Genomic DNA, 22,783 nt, shown 5'->3' on the forward strand with positions numbered 1-22,783 from the left:
AAAATCCCCTGCAGCTTGCAAGGCCTGCAAGTCACCACTTTTTCAGGAGGGACAGCACAGTGGAGAAGGGCATAGACTCTGGACCCACTGGCTCCGAATCCCAGCTTCAGCTCTTACTGGGAATGTGACCTTGGGTAAAGTGCTGCCCCTGCGCCTCAGTAGCCATGCCTGTGAAATGGGGATGATAGTAATACTTATCTCATAGGGCTAGTATGAGGTATACATGGATTTGTACTGTGTAAAGCAAAAGAAAAGTGCCGGGCACGTAGAAAATTCCAGTGTTAGTTATGATTTTTATAAGTTTTCCCATCCACTCCACTCACAAAGCTTCCCCCCTCCTACAAATCCACACTTACCTGCGCTAAAGTGTGATTATGCACAGTTGAGCCCTGTGTCTCCAACTAGTCCAGTAACTCCCCAAGAAGATCATGTAATTTACCAATACTGTCCCCCCAGAAGTTCCCACCACAAGGCTGAGCACACAGTTGATTCCTAAAATATATTTGCTGATGCATAGGGACGATAGCTCTATTTCCAAGTCTAAGACAATCTGATTCTTCACTTAAAGATTTCCTCTCAGCAAGCCAGTCATCTTCCTCTAGGGAGGAAAAAAAAATAACCTTCTTCTTTTATATACATTTGTGCACAGAATTTGAGATTCCAGCAACTATACATATCCAGGACAGCCCTTTCAACTCCCAGAGTCTAACAGGCTCTAATGGCTCCTGTACCTTATAATTTATTATCAAATTATATGTTGGATTAAGGATTGCTAATTGTTAATCATCAGCTTGAATTAGTTATTAATGAGTAATGTCACTAATTACAGGGTCACCTAACACAGAGCAGGCAGGCACCGCTGGCACTTCACAGAAGATGCCTGACTCAGCTTCAGCCAATGCCCTGAAAGCAACGTGCTGTAAAACTTCCCATCTCTGATGACTCCGTAGACCCTTCCCTCCCCTGGTAAAAGTCACGGGATTTTACAGCTGGAAAGAACTGTAAAGATCAGCGGTTCCCAAGTTGTGAGCTACAGAGCTCTGAAGGCTGCTGAGCTAAGGCAGGTTCCCATGAAGTCATGGTGCCTTCAGGATAAGATAGTATATCCCTCTTTCTTAACCTTTGCCACTATTTTTCACATATATGGACATAATACTATGAATAATACAATTTAAGTTGGTATCAAAGCACGACGGAATTCATAGTAGTTTTTTGTCAAGAAATCTTCATGGACAATCTATTGATTTTATATTTCTGGGCCCCCAAGACAGCCATCAATTAGTTTTTGGGTTCTAAGTCAGCTCACCCATTCCCATCCCTCTTGGCAATTATGCCAGACCTTTATTTAGCATTTTTTCTGTAGCCCCCGATCCAAAATTTCTCTCACCCTCTCAGCAGTGATTTCGTCTCTGAATTCATAATGTGGGTCACACAGCATAAGCTCTCTTCCTGCTCTTCCAGACCAGACTACAATTCACGTTCTTAACCCCATCCCCTACTTCCTCTTCAGGGTCCTTCTTTCCCAAACAGCACCCTCCCTCCTTTCTGTGTCTTCAGACCCTCCCTCTCTCCTTGCTTCATGCCCCCAGCTGTATGTACTGTGTTAAAATGGGACCTTTCATGTCCACGTTTGGGCTGAGGATGTTCAGGCAATAGATGCTATACTCAAAGAGATCATGCAAAAAGTTCAAAGCAGATAACCAAAAAGCAGCTAGCTGTCTGATGAGGATGAGTAAGTGGAGTTTGGGAGAGGAGTGTGTCAGGAGAGATTCCCTGGAGCGAGGTGTACCCTGAATCCCCTTCCCCAAGGGGAGAGGGTGGGCATCCTACCATCTCACCCCAAGCCTGGTGGTCAGCACTCCTGGCAGTGGAGAAACATACTCACTGGTGCCTGACTCATGCTAAGCAAGTGAAAAGTGGCCAGCGGAGCAGATGGGGGCCCTGTGTGTGAGAAGTCACTTCTCCCCTCCCATGCAAGACAAAGGTGTGTGAGTCTTGGAAACCAGATACGGAAGCCAGAAAGGATGTTGATCTGTGACCACGTTAAAGTGCTCTCTATAAAAACTCACTAGAAAAGGGAATGAAGTACTGACACCCACTGCAACATGGATGAGCCAAAAAGCCACATACTGTATGATTCCACTTATATGAATTGTCCAGAATAGGTAAATCCATAGAGACAGAAAGACTGGGAGCTGTCAGGGGCTGCGGGGAGGGAGGCATAGGAATGCATAATGGGTGAGGCAATCTCCTCCTCTTCCTAATCGTTCGCCAACCCTGACTTCTCTTCTGAGCCTCAGATGTCACTCATCCATTCGTTTGTTCACTAAATGTTTTCAGCATCCCTACTAAGTGCTAAGTACTCATTAGTCACTGGGGTTACAGTAGAAAAAACCACAGGCCTGGCTTCATAAAGCATATAGACTAATAGACTAGTAGCTGATAAAGAATGGTAAAGAAAGGCTCTTCCACTGGGAGAACCAGGTCGGATGTCTAGCAGTGGTTCTTTTTTTTTTTTTTTTTTTTTGGCCACACGGCTCGTGGGATCTTAGTTCCCCGACCAAGGATTCACACAGGGCCCTCAGCAGTGAGAGTGTGGGGTCCTAACCACTGGACTGTCAGGGAATTCCCTTGCAGTGGTTCCTAATATAAGCGCTGTGGATCATAAGCAGGTTGGCTTCCAGGCATCTATAAATTCATGAAATTATATGTGAAGTTCTGTTCACTCATACATGCTCAGGAGTGAGGTGATCTATGGCTTTCATTAGATTATCGAAGAGGTCCTTGACTCAAAAAAGTTTAAACTCCACTGGTCTAATGATAGGTTGTTGACGTGACATTAGAGATGATGTCACTTTGGAGAAAAATCAGGGCTTAAGACATAGATTTGAGAGCCTTCCCTGCACAGAGGTGAGAGCGGGGTTGGTGCTTCCCAGAGTCTTTGACTTAAGAGTCTCGGCAGCAGAGGACTGTGACACACAACAGAGGCGGCAGGGGATCTCTGATGGCTTAACTCAAGCTCCAGGAAGTCCAGCCGTGTTTCTTCCACGGCTTTGAGTGACACTTTCCCCAAACCCCTCAGCCCCACCATAATGTCACAGACCGCAGGTGCCACAGCTCCCAGCATGAGAACCATGGACTAAGGCTGTCCTTGGGTATGACCGAGGTCTTCATGGGAGCAAGTGTAGAGCACAGACCAAATTGTGGGGGTCCGGGGGGTCAAATCCAGTCTAAAAACATGTTTGGCCCTCATAGTTTTGAAGAAGAGGGATTTATTGCCATTATTTAGAAGTCAGGAGATTTCACAAAACGATCTGAATTTGTGTCTTTTCTTAAAAGTCTGAGGACTTGACAGCGCCCGCCCTCTGTGCCCCTGTCACCATCACGTGGGGCTGGCAGCAGCTGGCTCCTTGGGTGGGGCATGTGTTCTTCAGTCCCCAATGCCACCCCTCACACTTGGCTCTCCCCTCTTTAATGGCACCTGTCTACTCTCAATGCCTGAACCTCTGGTGTAGACAAAGAAGAGCAGAGGGAAAATCCTTGGGAAATAGCTGTTTACCAAACAGGAAGAAAAAAACGTTACAAAGGAAGAAAGAGAAAAAGAAGTAAAACAGAAAGCATATATATTCCCTTAATGCAACATCTCCTATATTGTATGGCCTACTGGGAAGACTCAGTATCTAAAGATTCATCCGATCTAATGTAATTTGGATGGGGAAAGAGTTCTCTTCATCCTACTCTTTACCAGAATAAACATTACTTTTAAAATACTGAGATCACAAGGAGAAGGGGGAACCATCACATCCTGACATTTAAGAAAGAGTATTGTTGGGACTTCTCTGATGGCGCAGAGGTTAAGAATCCGCCTGCCAATGCAGGGGACACGGGTTCGAGCCCTGGTCCGGGAAGATCCCACATGCTGCGGAGGAACGAAGCCCATGTGCCACAACTACGGAGCCTGTGCTCTAGAGTCCATGAGCCACAACTACTGAGCCCACGTGCCACAACTACTGAAGCCCGCGCGCCTAGAGCCCATGCTCTGCAATAAGATAAGCCACCGCAATGAGAAGCCCCGTGCACCGCAACGAAGAGTAGCCCCGCTCACCACAACTAGAGAAAGCCCACGCGCAGCAGCGAAGACCCAACGCAGCCAAAAATAAGTAAGTAAATTTATAAAAAATAAATAAACAAAATAAAATGGTTAATTTAAAAAAAAAAGAAAGAGTATTGTATCTGCTTAATAACATCAGAAGGGCCATAAAAAGTCCTTCCTTCAATTAAATATCTCCCTCAACTATTAACAAATTAAGCATTGCATAAGTTATGATACATTAAAAAGAGATCATCTGATTCTGTTGTGTACATCAGAGGTATTAATGACTCATGATCACGACTCCATTTTCTTCAGTCTTTTTAAAACACGTATTAATCCTCTGTTAACGTTACCTAAAGTACACGCTCGGTTTTCGCCTAGTGCCTCACATACTCAGGGATAGCTCTGTGTTCTGGGCATCCCAAAGCACTGCACTGTATCCATTCCTTTTCCTCTGTCACTAACGCCACTGTTACACTTTCACTCCCTTACCCGTCACGGCTGGAGGTCAGCCTCCCTGTGTGTGAGGGAGAAGCAGTGCTTGGACAAAAATACGAAACTCACTGTCAAGCCATCGCTTCAAGATGTGAAGGCCATGGGGTCTTTAAGCACACCCCATTAATTTTGTGTTAATCGTGGTACAACACACATAACATAAAATGTACTGTCTTAACCATTTTTACATGTACAGTTCAGTAGCGTTAAGTACATTTGCAGGATGGTGCAACCAAATTCCAGAACTCTTTTCATCTTGCACAACTGAACGTCTACACCATTAAATAATAATTCCCCATTCCTCCCTTCTCCCCAGCCCGTGGAAACCACCATTCTACTCCCTGTCTCTGTGAATTTGGCTATTCTAGCTACTTCATGTGAGTGGAATCATGTAGTATCTGTCTTTGGTGACTGGCTTATTTCACTTAGTGTAATGTCCCCAAGGCTCATCCGTGTTGTAGCATGAGTCAAAATTTCCGTCTTTTTCTTAAGGCTGACTAATATTTCATTGTATGTACATGTCACATTTTGTTTCTCCATTCACCTGTTGATGGACATTTGGGTTACCTCCACCTTTTGGCTATTCTGAATAATGCTGCTATGAATACGGGTGTACAAACATTTCTTTGAGACCCTGCTTTGAACTCTTTGGGGTATATACCCATAAGCAGAATCACTGGACCATATGGTAATTCTATTTTTAATTTTTTAGGAACTGTCATACTGTTTTCCATAGCAGCTGTACCACTTTATATTCCCACCAGCAATGCTCAAGGATTCCAATTTCTCCACATTCTTGCCAACACCTGTTATTTTGCTTTTTTTTACACAGTAGCCATCCTCATGGGTGTAATCTCAACCATTACATTTTAAATATCTCTGAAGGTTATGCTTTGGTTCTCAGATAACACCTTGGTGATGAGCCTACATTATTATTTGCAGAAATCTGAGGGCACAGCCCTGCAGCAGGACACGGAGACACTGAACATCTACGCTGGGCTGGGAACTGAGCCACGAGACATCTCCAGCTGAGCAAGTTATTAGCCCCAAAGATTACCTTCTTTGTTGCATAAATTTGCCCATGAGTGGCTCTACCCTAATGCAGTCTGTCAGCTTTCAATGTGTGCCAGAAAATAAGAGAATATGCAACAGGGGGGGTCTGTCCATCTCAAAATCCTACTTTGGTTGATTAAAAATTTATAAACTGAGAAAGAACTTTATGGGTACTTGCAAACAGTCCTCACTCCTGTTCCACAATTGCCCCCTTTATACCAACAAACACTGTCCTAAAACAAAGGCAAAGTAAGACGGCCCCTTCCACCTCTTCGAACGTGGAACCACGAAGATACTAAGCCTGTTTTGACCCTCACGTAGGACTCACAGAAAGTACTGAACTGTAACTCAGGTATCATCTTAGCTGAAAATCAAAGCGTTTGTTGTCGGCTGAACAATATTCCCCATGCACCCTCCCAAAATCCACATCCTAATCTCTGGAAACGGCAAATGTTACCTTATCTGGAAAAAAAGGACTTCACAGATATGATTAAGTAAAGGCTCTTGAGAAGAGGGAGATGATCGTGGGTTATTCATGTGGACCCCAAATGTCATCACAAAGGCCCTTATGTGAGGGGAGGCAGGAACATCGAGGAAAGAAGGCAGCCACGTGATGAAGGAAGCAGGGGGAGAAAGGGAGGGGATGTAGCCATGAGGCAAGGAATGAGAACAGCCTCCCGAAGCTGGAACAGGCAAGGAAATGGATTCTCCCCTCCAGCCTCCAGAAGGACCCAGCCCTGTAGACACACCCTGTGTTTAGCTCTCTAAGGCTCACTTCAGATGACTGCAGTACCTTTAGAAAGTAAGAGAATAATTTTCTGTGCTTTAAGCCCCTGAATTTGTGGTAATTCGTTACAGAGGCCACAGGAAACGAATACGACATCAAAATCCACCTACTTCATTCCCCATCCTTTATATTTGAGCTTCCCAACTGGTACAACACCAGGGATCTATCTCCTTGCTTCCAGGGGACGCTGGGTGGGGCCTGGGGCAAAAATCATACAGAGCTGCCCAAAGGCCCTGGGTTACCCCAGGTACCAGAGAAATATTGTCCTTTCCTACATGCTCGTGCGTCACGGCGATCGTGAAGCATCCAAGTATGAAAAAGTCCCAGGAATTCAAACTTCACACTTAAAAGCTCCTGAACACAGTTCAACAGATATGAGGAAGAATAAAAAAAAGTGTGAGCCGTCCTATCAATTTCCATCCTTCAGGACGGCTGTTTGATAAGCTGCACTGGAGAATTTTTAGCAAAAGAAGCAAAATGCAGCGTCCTCTCTCAGCAAGAAAACTTCAGTGGGAAGACACCCCCAAATTCCTAAAGCAGCTATTTCCACACTGCAGCTCCATCCTCAAGTGGTCTCTTCCAGCCTCCCTCCCTTCCCCTCTCCCCGGGTGGGTGGGGTTCTCTCTCCCCTGGGATCTGGGGACGAAAAGGCCACTGGAGCGCATCCTTGGCACAGACCTGATAGGAAGGGAAGGGTCTCCGGCGTCCCACCAGTCTTTCGGGGGGCTGATGTACATGCACCACAGCTCCCAGCTGTACCCGTGGGCCGAGTTCTCGTAGCGCTGCACCTCGAAGGTGTCCTGTTTGATGTTGTCGATGGAGGGGAGGATCACCCGCTTCCGGTTCTCCTGTATCCGCGAGAGGACTGGCTCGGCCCTGAAACACAGAGAAGCAGAAATAAAATCTTTCACTTGAGGCTCACCCACACCTCCAGCGGCCCAGACCCCAAGACCACAGACAATGAATAGAAGCGTCGTAGCTAAAGGCTGGGCTTTGGGCAGGCTGGAACTCAGAGGGAAACTGGGCTCCCAAGTGGCGGCTCCAGCTGCATCAGGTGGCTTTAAAGGAGCCCTGCGACGTGTAGCTCATGCCCTCATCCCTGTGGGGTTCCCACAGTGCTGCCTGCATTGGTATGAAAGGCCTGAAGCAGGGGCTCAGAACACGAGGGCTTCTGCCCCAGAAAGTATGGCCTGTCTTTTATACCAACAGTGTCTAAGCCAAAGCTTAGACAGATATGAGGAAGAATAAAAAAGTGTGAGCCGTCCTATCAAGACCCTCCTGATAGGGTCTGCATCTCCCTACAGTTTTGTACAGTGTTTTCAGTTTCCCCTCAGGCACTGGCCGATGCCTCTGTTTTTTTTTTTTTTCCTGCTGGAGCTGAATTGCCTTTTCCCCAAATAGGTCACTTCTGCCCTTGATGGCCTGGTTTCAATAAGCCTTTCACTAGCTTCTTTGTGCGTGTGACTATTTCAGTTGTTTTAATTGATTATTTAATTGATTTCTTAAAAGGGACCTAATTGGATGGGTTAGGGATGGCAGACAGGAACTAACCGAATGCAAAGGCAGGCAGGATCCTGCCTCTCAGCGAGCCCGCCCGCTCAGGGCTACAGCAGGCGACAGGCAGGGACCTGGCTCCAGGTTTAAGGTATAGCCCTGCCAGCTTAGGAGAAAGCAGATGGTCAGGCACCCCTGCCAGAGTGCGTCTCCGACGTAGATGTAGGAAGGGATCATTTCCCATATTCGAGAACGAAAAGATGGCTCTCATAAACCAGGGCATTAATCTCCCTGCTTAGAACAGGGCGCAGGCTTTGGAAAGGAATCAAGTGAAAATCCCATTCCTCTGCATTATTTCGAAGAATAATGAGAACGCTCGGCCTCCATTCCATCTCTTTTCATTTGCATCTACTGAATTACCTGTTGGCACATCTCATGTTTCTATTTAAAACGAGCAATAAAATATGCCCTGGGCCATTTACTGCCTCCGATACTTTTGCACACACCTTAGAGACTGATAACCAAACGGGACTGACTTTCCCTGGTTTCTAGACGTGCTTCAGAGCTCCGCCCCCTCCAAGTCCTCACTCTTGCTGTTCTCCTCCAGGAATGCCCTTGTGCCCAGGCAGGAAATCTAGCCACCCACACAAGCTTCCCTAATCAAGTGCCACCTCTTCCAAGAAGCCTGCCTTAATTTCCCCCAGTAGAAGACTCTCTCCATCCTCTCAACTCTTAGAGCATCTTCTCCATCATATTCAAGTCACCCTGATAACACACTGTCTTTGCTGATCTTTGAACACACGTTTTTCTTCCTTATAAGCTCATGATAGCAGATGTTTATCAAGCACTTACTACTTGCCAGGCACCATTCCCAACATTCTGTATGGGCTGATTAATATAAATCTCACAACAATCATATGAGATAAATACTATAATCATCATTTTACACATGAGGGAACTGAGGCCCACGGAGGTTATGCCCCAGCCCACACAGCCAGCTGGAGGTAGAACCAGGTTTCTAACCCGGATGGTCTGGCTTCAGGCCCAAACCCTAAGCTCCACAGCCTCCTTGGATGGGCCACCCTTCCCCTAGGCTGGTCTGGTGCCCTGCCGGTAGAAGCATTCAGCTCGGCCGTCACCGTGTGGGGGAAGTTACTGAGTTTCGGGCAGAAGACCTTGGTTCAAATCATGCTTCTGAAGCTGAGGAGTTCAGTCTCCCAGTCTGGGACAGAGCGTACAACTGTTCCCAGCGATTTGCTCCCCTGCCTTGGGACATCTCGCCGATGACCCCGAGGCCTGCGGTGTTTCCCTGCTGAGGGACACGCTCTCCCTCAACCCCAATTAATGTTTAGCTTGGACACTTGACCTACTTTGGCCAACAGAAGGTGTGACCATGTCACATCTGAGTAGAAACTGTTATCTTTTTCCCTGAGCTACAAAAATGGTACATCCTAGGCAGGGGTGCTCCTTGGGTCCTGGGACGCCGAGGCCGTATGGAGCAGAGCCACAGACAGACAACCCGCAGCGGATCTGCCACGTGGGCAGGACAGAGATCGTTACTGCAGGGTGACCTAGTGAGAGCTGCGACACACCGTCTATCTGCCATGAGGACATACACCCCTCTGTTGGAAGTCTGGAAAATGAGTCTGAAGGGCTAAGACTGGATCACAGACATCAGTCAAAATTAGACTATAGGCTCCTGGAGGGCGGATACCAAATCTCACCAGATTCTGAACCCCAGCTGAGTGACCAACTGTCCTCTTTGCCCTAGACCGTTCTGATTTCACTACTGAAAGTCTTGCATTTTGGGAAATCCCTCAGCACTGGGCAAACCCGATCAGGCAGTCACCCAAATCACAGCCTAGAGCGGTCTTTGGGACATGGTCATCGTCCAGCAAATATTTGTCAGTTAGTTTAAGTGAAAGATAATGAAGGTCTGAGCCGGGAACATGGAGGTCAAAATGGAGAGGAAAAGGTAGACATGAGAAACAGAGGAAAAACCAGCTAAAGCTGGAGGTGGCTTGGATGAGTAACACGATGGGGAGAGAAGAATCAAGCAACGGGGACATGGATGGTACCACCAGTTTTGACAGGAAAGAAATGAGGAGGGAATGATATGGAGGAAAAGGTGAGACAGGGCAAGGCTGAGGCTCCAACGGAGCATTCAAGGGCATCTGTTAAGAAGGCTTCTAGCTCAAGAGTTCCCAAACTTGAGTGAGCAGCAGAGTCCCCTGGTTGGGGGGCTGGTTAAAGCAGCTTACTGGGCCCTATCCCCAGAGCTTCTGATGTCATAGGTCTGGGTGGAGCCCAAGAATCTGCATTTCTAACAAGTTCCCAGGTGATACTGATGCTGCTGGTCTGGGGACCACACTTTGAGAATGATTATGAGAGATAAACAGTGGTGAGGCTCAGAGGAGGTCAGGGCTGCACATCTACAGCTGTGTGTATCAGGGTCTGATGGTGGCAGAAAAAGCAAGGAAGAAAACTGGGGTCTGAGATGGCAACAGATGCCTGTGTGCAAGTGAAAGGACTAGTGTTAACGGTGACCCCACGTTCCAAACCTTTGTGTGGTCATGTGCATAACCATCCTTTTCTCTGGCCATTAAAAGGATTCTAAAGTTTGCTTCAAATGAAGAATAGACATTTTAAGGCACAATTAGTGATGGGATATTGGCTCTTCAAATATGGCACCGTGAACTTATTCAAGATGGTATCATTGAGTGTAAATAAACATTATTAATGAAATTAAAGACTCTGCTGCTTACTAATTAAGCAATCCTGGCATAGGGGTTTAACCTCTGACTTGATTTATTATTGGTTAGTTAGAAATAATCATATAACTGTAAAGCTCTAACCTAATTTTAACATGCTCATTGACTGATTTGGGCATTTTTGACACTTCACTCCCTTACATCCAAAATCTACTCCCTGTATGCTCATCGATTTCTCTCATATTGTTCTTTTCACCTGGAAAAACATGAGGGGCCACATCAGCAGAGAGAAACCCTTCCCTTCCTCCAAATGCTGTTAAAGACGATCCCATAATTTTTTTTTTTTTTTTTTGGCCACACAGCATGCGGGATCTTAGATCCCCAACCAGGGATCATGCCCTCACCCCTTGAATTGGAAGCGCGGACTCTTAACCACTGGACTGCCAGGGAAGTCACGATCCCATAAATTCTGGGAAGCTTTGCCTGAGTAGGTAAAATTATAACTGAATCTCTTTTTTTCAACAGTCAACCATCCTCCCCAGAAATGGAAATGAGCAAGGTAGCAAAAGATTCTCCATTCTTGCCAGGGCCCCAGAGGAAACGGCCAAAGTGGTCCACCTCCCAGACTCCAGCCCTTCTGACCATGCTGCAAATCCCGAGCACTTCTAGGTTTCAGCTTGTGACCTACCAGCCAGCGGTGAACTCCACGTGGGCATCAAAGAAGCCGGTGACCTGGCCGGTGGCCACCTTCCAACCCTCAATGCGAGCTCGGATCAGGCCCTCTCTTTTTCGATTTCTCACCACCTTCACCAGCCCAGGGTAGCGTTTGTGGACATACTCCTCCAAAGGGGCCTTCAGCTCCTCTACAAATGACAAAACACAGGAAGGTCCTTAAACATGTCAAATGTGCATCCAACCCACTGTGAGGCCGAAAGATCTTCAGTTAGTTCAGAGATTGCAGAAAATTTTGCATGTTAGTCATTTTAGTAGAAAAGTCAACTTGGTCCCAGTGATTCAGGAGACATTTCTGACTGATGTCCTTTGGGATTTCTTTCTGACCCTCCCTCCTTCCTTGGCCAGCATTCCTGTGACCCCACTGTCCCCTGGGTCTTGTTTATCAACTTTATATGGGTTTTCCCATCTGCACATACGCTGGTTCTCACAGAATGTGTTCTGGGAGGTCCAGACCCAAAGTCACACCCTAGATGCAACATTAACAGGGTTTGTGCTTTGGTCACAAGATGTGAAAGAAATCTTTGCTCAGCAGTAGAAATGCTACCATGATGGTGAAAGGAAGGCCATCAGGGCTTGAACACTCCCTCCTGCCACCAGCAGGTGGTACAAAGTGTGTGATCTAATTTAATCCTTACAGCCACCCTAGGTGGTTGCTAGATTAATCCCATTAATTAACTAGATGAATTCCACACTGCAAATTAAGAACAGTCTTAGGGAGACTAACCTGTCCCAAGGTCACAACCTAGGAACAGAAGAGCTGAAACATGGGTCATATGTGTCTAATTCCACAGACATAAAGGGATACCTTTGTGTACTTGAGAATCACTGTCTCATCACAAGGAAAAAAAAACATTATTTTTAATTTTTGTTTTTTTATATCTATATGAGATGAGGATATTAACTAAACTGATTGTGGTCATCACTTCACAGTATATGTCAGTCAATCATTATGCTGAACCCCCTAAACTTAGGCAGTGCTGTATGTCCATTATATCTCAGTAAAAATGGGGGAAAATCAGCAGATGTCAAAGGATGGACAGGGAAGGGTTGACAGAGAGGGGATTCTGAGATATGCACACTCCAAGGATGCGTCCTTGGGGAGCCTCAGGGGTCCAGAAGCAGCCCAGCTGACTCAGATGTGAGTGGTCCACAGACAATACTTTTGGAGACATCGTCACCTCTGACCTTGCTCTAGAAAAACCCACAAGGCTGTATTTACAGACATTGTGCAGACCCCTCACTTCCTAGTTATACACAGCAATGTTTGGCAAATTAAAGCCATATATTTGCAGCACATGTAGAGGCTGCCCTCTCTAGGTCATGGCTGTTGTCCCTGGGAACGATGTAGCCATGTGACCCAGGAACAAGAACAGAAAATGGGGTGTTTAGATGGATGGGAGTGAAAGAGTCCCCAAGGGTACAGAGACATGATGTAGTTCCTGTCAGCCAAAGGCATGGATGGTGGGGGAACAGGAGTGTTATGGGCTGAATTGTGTACCCCCACCCCCAAATTCATCTGTTAAAGCCCTAATACCCAGTAACTCAGAATGTGACCATATTTGGATATAGGGCCTTTAAAGAGAAGATTAAGTTAAAATGAGGTCCTTAGGGTAGGTCTTAATCCAATCTGAGCAGTGTCCTTAAGAAGAAGAGATTTGAACACACACACAGCCCCCAGGAGCACGCACACAGAGGAAGGACCGTACAAGGACACAGGGAGATGGTGGCCGACTGCAAACCAAGAACAGAGGCCTCAGGAAAAACCAACCCTGCCAACACCTTGATCTTGGACTTCCAGCCTCCAGAAAAGTGCGAAAATAAATGTTGTTGTTGAAGTCACCCAGTCTGTGGTACTTTGCTAGAGCAGCCCTAGCAAACTAATACAGGGAGGAATTAGTTTGGAAAGGAGAAAAAAATAGCACCTGGGTGGAGAAGGGGCAGAAACTCTAAGGAGGCACAAGGTGGCTGGGTGTTCAGACTGGACTCAGACTGCCGTGGGTTCAGAACTCTGTGCTACCTTTTACTACCTGAGTGACCCTGGGCAATCTAGCCAGTCAATGTGTGCCTCAGTTCCCTCATCTACCGAAGGGGGATGATAATACAGTCATCTCTCAGTATTTGCAGGTTCCAGGACTCCCAGGGATACCCAATCCACAGATGCTCAAGTCCCTTACAGTTGGTCCTCTGTACCTGCAGGTTTCACATCCAGGGATGCTGAGGGCTGACAGCAATAGTATAGACACCACAGGGTTGTGGTGAGGATTACAGATGTTAATAAATTCAAGAATGCTCAGAAGTATCCCTGGCACAGTGTAAATGCTCAACACGGAGTAGCTGATATGAGTAATTATTTTCCCTCTTTCCCTCAATATAGGTTTAGGGCACTATGTCAAAGCAGCCCAGGGAGCCTGAGGAAGCCATGTCCAAGATGGAAGAATAGGCCTGTAAACCAGAACTCTGGTTCTCAAACTGGAGGCCACCAACAGCATCAACTGGAGGGGTTGAAATGGGTTGCTGGGTCCCTCGCCCACAGGGTTCATTTTCAGAAGGTCTAGGCTGGGGCACCCATGCTCTGGTATGGGGAACCACACTTTGAGAACCACTGAGTTTGAATGCTTGGCAGGTAGCATTACACCCTCAGTAAGTTATCTAGTGTTCGTCTTTTTGCCGGGTTTGCTATCATCTTTGCCATCATCCCAGAGCCGGTGAGGGGCCTGGTGCAGAAGCCAGGCTGTGGGAACCGTCGAATTCTTCACTCAGCCAGGTACATGGGACTGGGGTGGCCCAAAGAATTTTCAGCTTTTAGAGACCATCTCCTGACTGAATGTTGGCTGCATTTTCCCATCTGTTCATTAAATTTCTTGGAACAACAATGCTAGCAAGAAGGTTGGACCGGCCATGCTTGCTTGGTTTTTCATTTCCTCCCCTCGAGTGCTGGGTGGGTGGGCAGGGGATGAGGGACACACCATGGAAGGCAATGGACTGGGCAATGGGCCCACAGAATAATACGGTGGGAATCCTGCTCACCCTCTAGGGTTGGCCTGGGATGGCAGGAATCTCAAGAATCTCTGTAAGTTCAGGGAGAACATTCTGGGCGCTGAGTGCCAGGTGCCACGACAGGGACCTGCAGGCATGGTTGACCTTCAGCTGCCAGGCGACCTGGGACCCTGAGGTGCTGTGCCCTGTAACCAGATGTCAGCTCCCAGCCATGCCGGTCACCATGTCTAAGTATCAAATGCTCTGCACATTTGTTCAGCGGTTGTGACTGAGCCTTCAGAGGAGAGAGATAAACAGGCATTTACAAGTTTGGCAAAAAAGAGTGAGGTTTGCTACCACTGCCCTTCAACATCTCCAGGCTAGTGGGATATGAATATTAAAGTGCTTTGAAAAGTTTAAAGGGATAAAAGGATAATGCCTCATCATTTGGTACTAGCCTATGGCTGCTAAGAATAAATAAGATTTACATATAAAGCCCTTGACGTGCATTCAAAATCTTATTTCTCATACTAATTGGTCTATTAATATTATTCATATTGATCCATTTTATAATACCCCATGAACAATAGCACATCCTTCTAGCTTGTCAATATCATTTTAAACTCCAGGCACTATCATTTTATAGCCATAGTCACCAGCCTCGATCTTTCAAGATTCAGTGACACATTGTTCCAGACACAACTGAAGTGACGCCCTGGGGTCTTTCATGGGAACACGAAGGGAGATGCCAGCATCCGAACGAGAGGCACTGAGAAGGCTTCATTTCCCAATCCCTGTATGTGATTCTGGACCCAATAAGGTATTGAGTTGTGCCCCTGCTTGGATTTAAGATCAATTCGGACACAAGCACTCCCTTGAGATGCTTACAATCTGGGCAAGGAGATGAGTCATGTTCAAAAAATTCCAATATTGAGGAGCTAAGGGCCAAAGAAAAATGGTCGTAGAGGGAAAGTGTGATGGAGGGTCGGGGGGAGGGTCACAAAGGGAGAAGTGATTTTGGCCGGGGGTGCCAAGGAGAAGGTCGTATCTGAGTTAATCAGCAGGTTTGGACGTGTGCTCTCACTATTCCAGAATACACAAGCACACAGCAAAACACAGGTGTGGAACTGGATCTGCTGAGGTGACAGAGTCACTAGTGTCTGGGAGACTGGGAAAATGCCATTAATCAGAAAAGAGGAAAAGAAGAGAAGCAGGGCTTCCCTGGTGGCGCAGTGGTTGAGAGTCCGCCTGCCGATGCATGGGACATGGGTTCGTGTCCCAGTCCGGGAAGATCACACATGCCGCGGAGCAGCTGGGTCCGTGAGCCATGGCCGCTGAGCCTGCGCGTCCGGAGCCTGTGCTCCACAACAGGAGAGGCCACAACAGTGACAGGCCTGCGTACCGCAAAAAAAAAGAGAAGCAGAAGTTGATGGGTTCACCTGGGGACAGGTTGAATGGCTAGCAGACCTTTGGGGGCTGATTGCTGAACCAGGATAATGGTCCAGAGTGAGAAGACAGGGCACAGAGTGTCAGGGACATGGTGGGGAGAGACGATGGCACAGGAGGGAGTGAGAGTTCCAGAAGAAGACTTAGAACCCCACTTTGGGAAACGTGTGCATTCCGGAGGCAGGAAGCAGAGCTAGAGGACAAGACGGGCTAGAAACAGCATCACAGGGGCAGAATCATATCAAGCACAGAGTTTCCAAAAGAAGAATCTGTGCATTCATTTCATAAATATTTATAGAGCGCCTACATGGTTGAAAATGACACAATCCCTGTTCTCAAAGAGTTATTCAACATCCAACGTCAAGGAAGTCAAATGAGTTAGAGAAAATGAGCGCTGAGAACAGGCCACTGATCTAGACAAACAGTAGCTTCCTGATGGGAACAGTGAGAAAAAAGAATTCCCTTCTGGATGCAGCTGGGCCCTTCGGGGACAGGGTTAGCTTAGGGAGAAGTGGAGGAGTAAGACAGCTCAGGAGAGATTTCCAGAAAGGCTGGTCCTGGTGGAACAGAGTTGTGACAGCCTGAGGGCATTGGGGTGTTGAGATTTCCAAGTTGCTTTAAAGTGAGAAAGCCCACAAGTGAACTGAATAAAAACAAGACCCCCAGACTCACCATGGAAGGAAACAAATCCTCAACCTGACAGCGGTAAGAAATGTCACACCCATCACCTAAGATCCCTTATCATCCTTAACAGATGAAACCATTCCTGGATATTATAACGACAGTAAGAAAAACATTTTACATATGATTTTTCTCACCGGCAGACTCAGAGAAGAAAATAAAAACTCACTTCTGCAAAAATAAATGTTTACCTACCAATGTTATCAAATCCAATACTAAATTGGTCTAGAGCCATTTGGGAATGCTTGTGTTTCTTAAGGTTTTGCTAAGTAGCACTTGAGGGTCAGGAGGGGAAAGGCAACCACTGCCCGTGATCGGAAGTGACCAGAAGGGAGATATATCTGCTCCTTAACAATAAAAGGACTGCCTGTCATCCAGGCTTAAGGAGTAGACATCGACAAGAAAGTTACAAACAGTGAGAACGAAAGCAAAAAAACATTATTACAGATTTATATGCAGATCCCACAACTTCAGTGATATTAGAGAATAAAACATCAGTCTAGTCTCTTGTCTCTAAACCCTGCTCAGAAAAAAGTGTGGACATAGAAGGCATCTCCACCCGCTCCCAAAACTAGTGCATGAACCTGGGTACTACACAGACGTGGGCTTGGAAGTGGCCACACCGTCCGGGGTTGTGCCCCATCTGTACCTCTTAACCCGCAAGTTACCAAGTCTTGCTGATGAGACTCACTGAACGTTGTAATCCTCCTCAAGGTATGGAGACTCAAGACAATCAGTCTAAGTTTAGATGGTGTTTCTCAAACTTTAACCTGCATGAAAATCACCAGTAGGTCTGGGGTGTGGCCCAAGAACTTGCATTTCTAACAAGCTCCATGAGGCTGCCACTGCTGTTTGGGTGAATGCACTTGGAGTAGCTCTGACTTAGAGCTGACCCGCTATCCAACCCCACCTGTGATGAATTAACCCCTGTGCACAGAATAGGTCTCATCCGAACTGAGCAGACATTCCAGAATCCCAGTGTTGGCCACCGCCTGTCTCTGCTTTTCCCACTGTCTGGGCCTTCTTGTTCCGCCTTGTCTGATAGATGGAACCCCTTGGAGATGACCTCAGTCCACAAGGTGAGGGTTTGTCTTGCCATTTCCAAAACTGGGATCCTGATGGCTACCCCCCCACCCCACCCCCAATAGAGCAACCTCACCATTAGTCCCTTGACAAGGACCCCTGATGTTCCTGGCTTCTGCTCTCACTCCCACAATCTATTACAATGACAAGTGGTACAATTCCACCAACACTGCTTCTGCTGCCATCCGTGCCACCATCACCATCACAGCCACTTAGAACCAACACTTCTCCCTGCCAGCAGCTGCTGAGGTGTGGGCATGCTGCTCACTGGGAATGCATGGGTTGTGACAGCTGGGATGAGAAAATAGCACATATGGCATGTTCCAATTAAAAAAAAAAACAAAAAAACCACCTGGCGCAAAGCCAGTGCTCCTCAGAATGTGAGATTCCGCTCTACCTAGGAATCACCTGGCACGTGATGCAGGTTCCCGGGCTGCCCTAGGCAGTTCTAATTTAGTGGGCTTCGGTGGGGTTGACCAGCACTCCAGATGATTCTCCCACAAACCCAGAACTTCTCAAAAGCACTGCCTGATTTTTCTTTCATTGTTTTTACCATGGTTAGATACACATAAAGTTAACCTTTTTGACCATTTTAAAGTGTACAATGGCATTAAGTGCATTCACAAGGTGGTGCAACCTTCACTGCTATCTAGTTTCAGAACTTCTCATCACCCCCAAAGGAAACCTCACACCCAGTAAGCAGGCATTCTCCATATCCTGCCCTCCCCGCAGCCCCTGGCGACCACTGATCTGCTTTCCATCTTTGCCTCTTCTGGATATTTCATAAAAATAGAATCATACAAGATGTGGCCTTTTGTATCTGTAAGCCCTGGTCGATTTTGAAGGGGCGGGGGGTGAAGTATTTTTTTTGAGTGTGAATTTATATCTCTATAGGCCTTACTGAAGGTCTGATTCTTGTTCTGCTGACCATTAGCTTTTCTGATCCCCATTTTGGTAATCTGGTTGACTGGAAGCTTATTCACAAAGCCCCTCCAGACTCATTAAAGGGAGTTCTAGCCTCTCAGAGGGGAGGATCCAACCCTTGGATCTGTGTTCACACCCCCAGTGTCCCCCTGACACCAGCCTTTCTCCCCATTCCTGATGGAAACTTCCAGCTCACCATACTTGGGGGCTTTAAGTCAGCAGAGGGAAAAAACACGGTCCTTAACACAGATTCAGCGCAGCCGTTAGGCACAATGCCCTACATTTCTGCAGTGCCTTTTTTTTTGAGATTTTTTTTTTTTGGTAATATGTGAATCAGCCATGATGCCACTGAAAGAAAACAAAAAATAGATTTAGAACACCTGGATTTTCAGGTATGCCTGAGAATACCTTTATGCCTGAAATAACTAACCAAAACTAAAGGCATAAAAGTGGCCAAAGATCAATAATGCATTTTTTAATTAATGTTTTTTTAATTTAAAAAGGGAAGGAGGAGAAACCTCATGCAATATGTGGGTTTCTATCTGTCAGATGGAGTTAGTTAAGTCCCAGAAACGAATCTGGGCTTTGAAGGACCTGAAGTTTATATAATCTGAAGGATCCCCTTTAAGAAAACGAAAAAAAAAATCTCTCTTTTGTAAATTTTACAAAAACCCACGGGCCTGTGAACCACTGTTAGGCTCCCTACCCACTGCTGCCGCCACACAAGTGAGGGGCCCCAATCATGAGCTTCCTTAGCTTCAAGGTGAGTACACCTTGGTACAAGGTGAGGCGGGCTTCTTGGATGCAAAATTGCTTTTTGGCTGACAATCACTACTTTTCAAACATTTCAAATACTATGTTTGTCTGTATCTATAATAAAATACTGATATTCCCTAATTGCTAGCCAAAGCTGACTAAAAAGGTCAGCTCATCATGAAATGCTCCAAAATACTACTCAGATGAGTTCCCTTCTTGTATTTAACTCGAGAATGATCTCTCTTGCAAACTCGTAACACTCCTCGAGTTTTGCTTTCACATTTACTGAATCCTAATTAAGGATATTCTGTTGCAACTGCTTTACCTCTGGCAACTCTTTCTACCCTCATCAGCACTCTGTGAGGTAAGGGATATTATGATCCCCATTTTATGGAGAAAGAAACTGAGGCCCAGAGAGGGTAAGCACTCGGCTGAAAGTCACACAGTTCATAAGCGGCATGCCTACCCTCCTTGTCATTCTGCCTGATTCCTGCGGATGCGAGGCTGTGAAAACTGAAGTCGTTCATCTGTTTGTGCAGAACTCAGCCTCGAACGTGGGAAGTCGAGGCCTGACTCAGGGTTGGCCAGGAACTGGCTCTCTCTGTAACTCTGAAGCCCCCATGCTTCTGCTCTGGGCACACTTTTCCAGCCATCTATCCACTGACAGTGGTTGGCCCTCTCCAGGCTCCAAGGGAGGGGGGTAGCAAGGAGAACCAGCTGAACTTCAAACTCCTCCAAACAACCCCACTAAACTCTGAAGGGACAGCAGTGACGTAAGGCCACGCCCCTCCCCTCCGCTGCCACGCCCACCGCTCCATGCATGGACCTGGAAAGTGTGTAAAAACCCAAGACGAAATAACCCAGAAGGCGTCTATACTGTATGTTTCATTCTCTGGGCGTCACCCAGCTTTGTGGACTTAAATAATGCATTTTCTGACTACGGGAGTGAAAAAGAGGTGAGGCGAGAGCCAGAAATTTTGGGAAGAATGGGGGAGATTAAAAAGGGATGTTTTTGCTGTGTATGAAAGCATTTTAAAGGCGATTCCATAGTGAGATCAAAGCAAGGAGAAAAGAAAGCGAAAGATGAAAAGAAGCAAGAAAAAAGATGTGAGGTGCAAAATACCAAGGTGTTGAACTAAATATATCACACCGAGTTGTGCATTCAGGAGAGGGGCTTTGAAAAGGAAAGCCATCTCTGCTTTTAACTCCTTTGTTAAGAAATTCCTCTCCACCGCTTCTTCCATTTAAATTTCATCTTTAAAAAAAAATAAATACAAGGAGCCCAAACCAACAGGAAAACACCGTAATGCCTCTAGGGGTGCTTCCAGATTGTTCCCCCAAATTAAGAGCGTTCCCCTATCTCACCCCATCAAAAGGCAGTTTAAAGTCCGGTACTTGCAGCTGATTCTAATAATAACATGTGAATTTAAGCGATAAAATTTGTCTGCAGCCTGGAGTGTGGTTTTCTTTCATTATGTTTCTTATTTACTGCGATATTGATTCTGAACGCTCTGAAGCTGGCAATCCTCTTCCTTTAAATAGCCAAAGTCACCGTCATTAAGGGGGCTCAGGGGGGAGCAAAACGGCACACAGGAAACAGGAAACCCTGGAGAGAACAGGGTCACAGCGTGGCGCTTGGTCACTTCTTGGAGTTTTCTTTAAGTGCAGTTGGCAGCCAGGAATGGGATAAGTAGAGTACAGCATCTGGGCAGTTTCCCCTTCTCCAGTATTTTGGGGACCTCTGTATTCAGAGCCCTGAATTCTCCAAGGTCAAAGGCAGTATGGGTCCTGTGCAAAGAGAAAAATGCTTATGCACGCTCACCAAAAAATGGTGCAGGTGAAGGTGTTAGGTAGCACGAAAATGTTCTATAAATAGCAGCTTTTATTAGGGTCCAAGAGGTTTGCAGAACCTAACATGTCTCTTCTAGCCCAGGGGAGACGATCAAGATATATAACAGCCAGGGCTTCCCTGGTGGCGCAGTGGTTGAGAGTTCGCCTGCCGATGCAGGGGACGCGGGTTCGTGCCCCGGTCCGGGAAGATCCCACATGCCGCAGAGCGGCTGGGCCTGTGAGCCATGGCCGCTGAGCCTGCGCGTCCGGAGCCTGTGCTCCACAACGGGAGAGGCCACAACAGTGAGAGGCCCGCATACCGCAAAAAAAAAAAAAAAAAAAAAAAGATATATAACAGCCAAAGACAGGCAATGACCGGTCAGAACAGATGCGAGCTGGAAGGCCACGCCGGGACGTGCTGGCTGAACAGCAGCTCTGCAGATCCCAAACCATCACCGCACCTGACAGTCACACACGGGGCACTCATTTGGACTGAAGACTCGAAAAAGTCCTACTGATTAGGTACTCCCAGGGTGCACAGAGCAGGGATGTTCTGAGGTGGAAAAAGAATGAAAACGGAAAGGTCTCTGGGAGGGAGGGTACCTTGGGGCCACGTGCATTTGTGCATCATTGTGCTCCTACACTGAGCCTGGGGGCACCTGAGAGGCAGTGACACACCTGGTCAGGAGCATTCATCGTGAGCTGCTGCATGATGTCAGGGTAAACAGTTAATAGGGATATTGGTCCCTACCTGAGAGGGCTATTTGGGGTATTAAATAAGAGGATGCATGCAAAGCGCTTAGCTCAGTGCCAGGCACACAGAAGCACTCGATAGATGTTAAAATTATTACTCATTTTTTATTGCGTGTGTCGCTGTATACTGAAGGGAGAGTGGACACGTCTTGGGAAACAATGAGATGAATCTGGTAAGGGGACAGGAGGGCTGCGGGGGAGGGAGTCTTAAACCGGAAGGAAGCGGGAAAGCACAGAGGGAGGTGACAGTTCCCAGGGAGGAGGCCCCAGAGTCCTGGTTCCAGGACGAGGATGGCTGAGTTGGAGCCCCGGCTCCTGCCAATTCTGGCTGCGCTGCCGTGGATTAAAGCACTTCCCTCTCTGAACTTGAACTTCTTTTTTAAAATGGATATCAATGACCATCTCCCAGTGTCAACGGGCGTGGTCAAGACTCAAGGAGATGCATGCTCAGTTAGCACCATGGAGTCGTGCCCAGGAGGGGAAAGGGAGTGTCAGGGTCCCTCTGCATTTGTGCTGCCCAATCCAGGGTTTCTTGACATCCTACAGGGGTCATTCACTCGCAGGCCCCCTTGAGACCAGACATCTGATGTGTAAGACAAGGAAGCTAGCAGTCAGGCAGGACCTGGTCCTCAGGATTCAGAAGGCAGCCATCCTGCCCTGAGGGTAAGAGGAAAGGAAAAGATTTGTTCCAAACTGTGTGCAGGTGCCGGGCACAGTCCCTCCCAGACCCTACAGCACAGCCTGAGGCCACAGAGCCTCTGCCGGGCAAGCAGCCCAGAGCTCTCAGCTAAAGTGACCTAAAGGTACTCTTGGCAATGACAACTCAAGGATCCACCTCACTTTTCGAAGAAAATAACATTAAAGCTCCAACACCACTCTTTGGGGAACAAAGGTGAAAATGGCCACGTCTGGCCTTCCTGACGATATTTCCACCAACCCCTGGGCTTTCTTGATCCACCTTTCTCT

At 47.0% G+C, this 22,783-nt stretch overlaps 1 protein-coding gene across 1 annotated transcript in view; it reads right to left on the reverse strand.

Annotated features, from left to right (window-relative positions):
• GALNT17 (polypeptide N-acetylgalactosaminyltransferase 17) overlaps positions 1-22,783 on the reverse strand; it is a gene marked incomplete at both ends in the record, with an annotated part of 450,019 nt that overhangs the window by 188,814 nt on the left and 238,422 nt on the right. Inside the window, 2 exons of the mRNA XM_079719632.1 lie at positions 7,107-7,304; positions 11,322-11,496. Coding sequence (XP_079575758.1) covers positions 7,107-7,304; positions 11,322-11,496 — 373 coding nt within the window. The remainder of the gene's footprint in view (positions 1-7,106; positions 7,305-11,321; positions 11,497-22,783) is intronic.

Source organism: Hyperoodon ampullatus (genome assembly GCF_949752795.1).
Source record: "Hyperoodon ampullatus genome assembly, chromosome: 14".
In the NCBI taxonomy this organism is placed as follows: Eukaryota; Metazoa; Chordata; class Mammalia; order Artiodactyla; family Ziphiidae; genus Hyperoodon; species Hyperoodon ampullatus.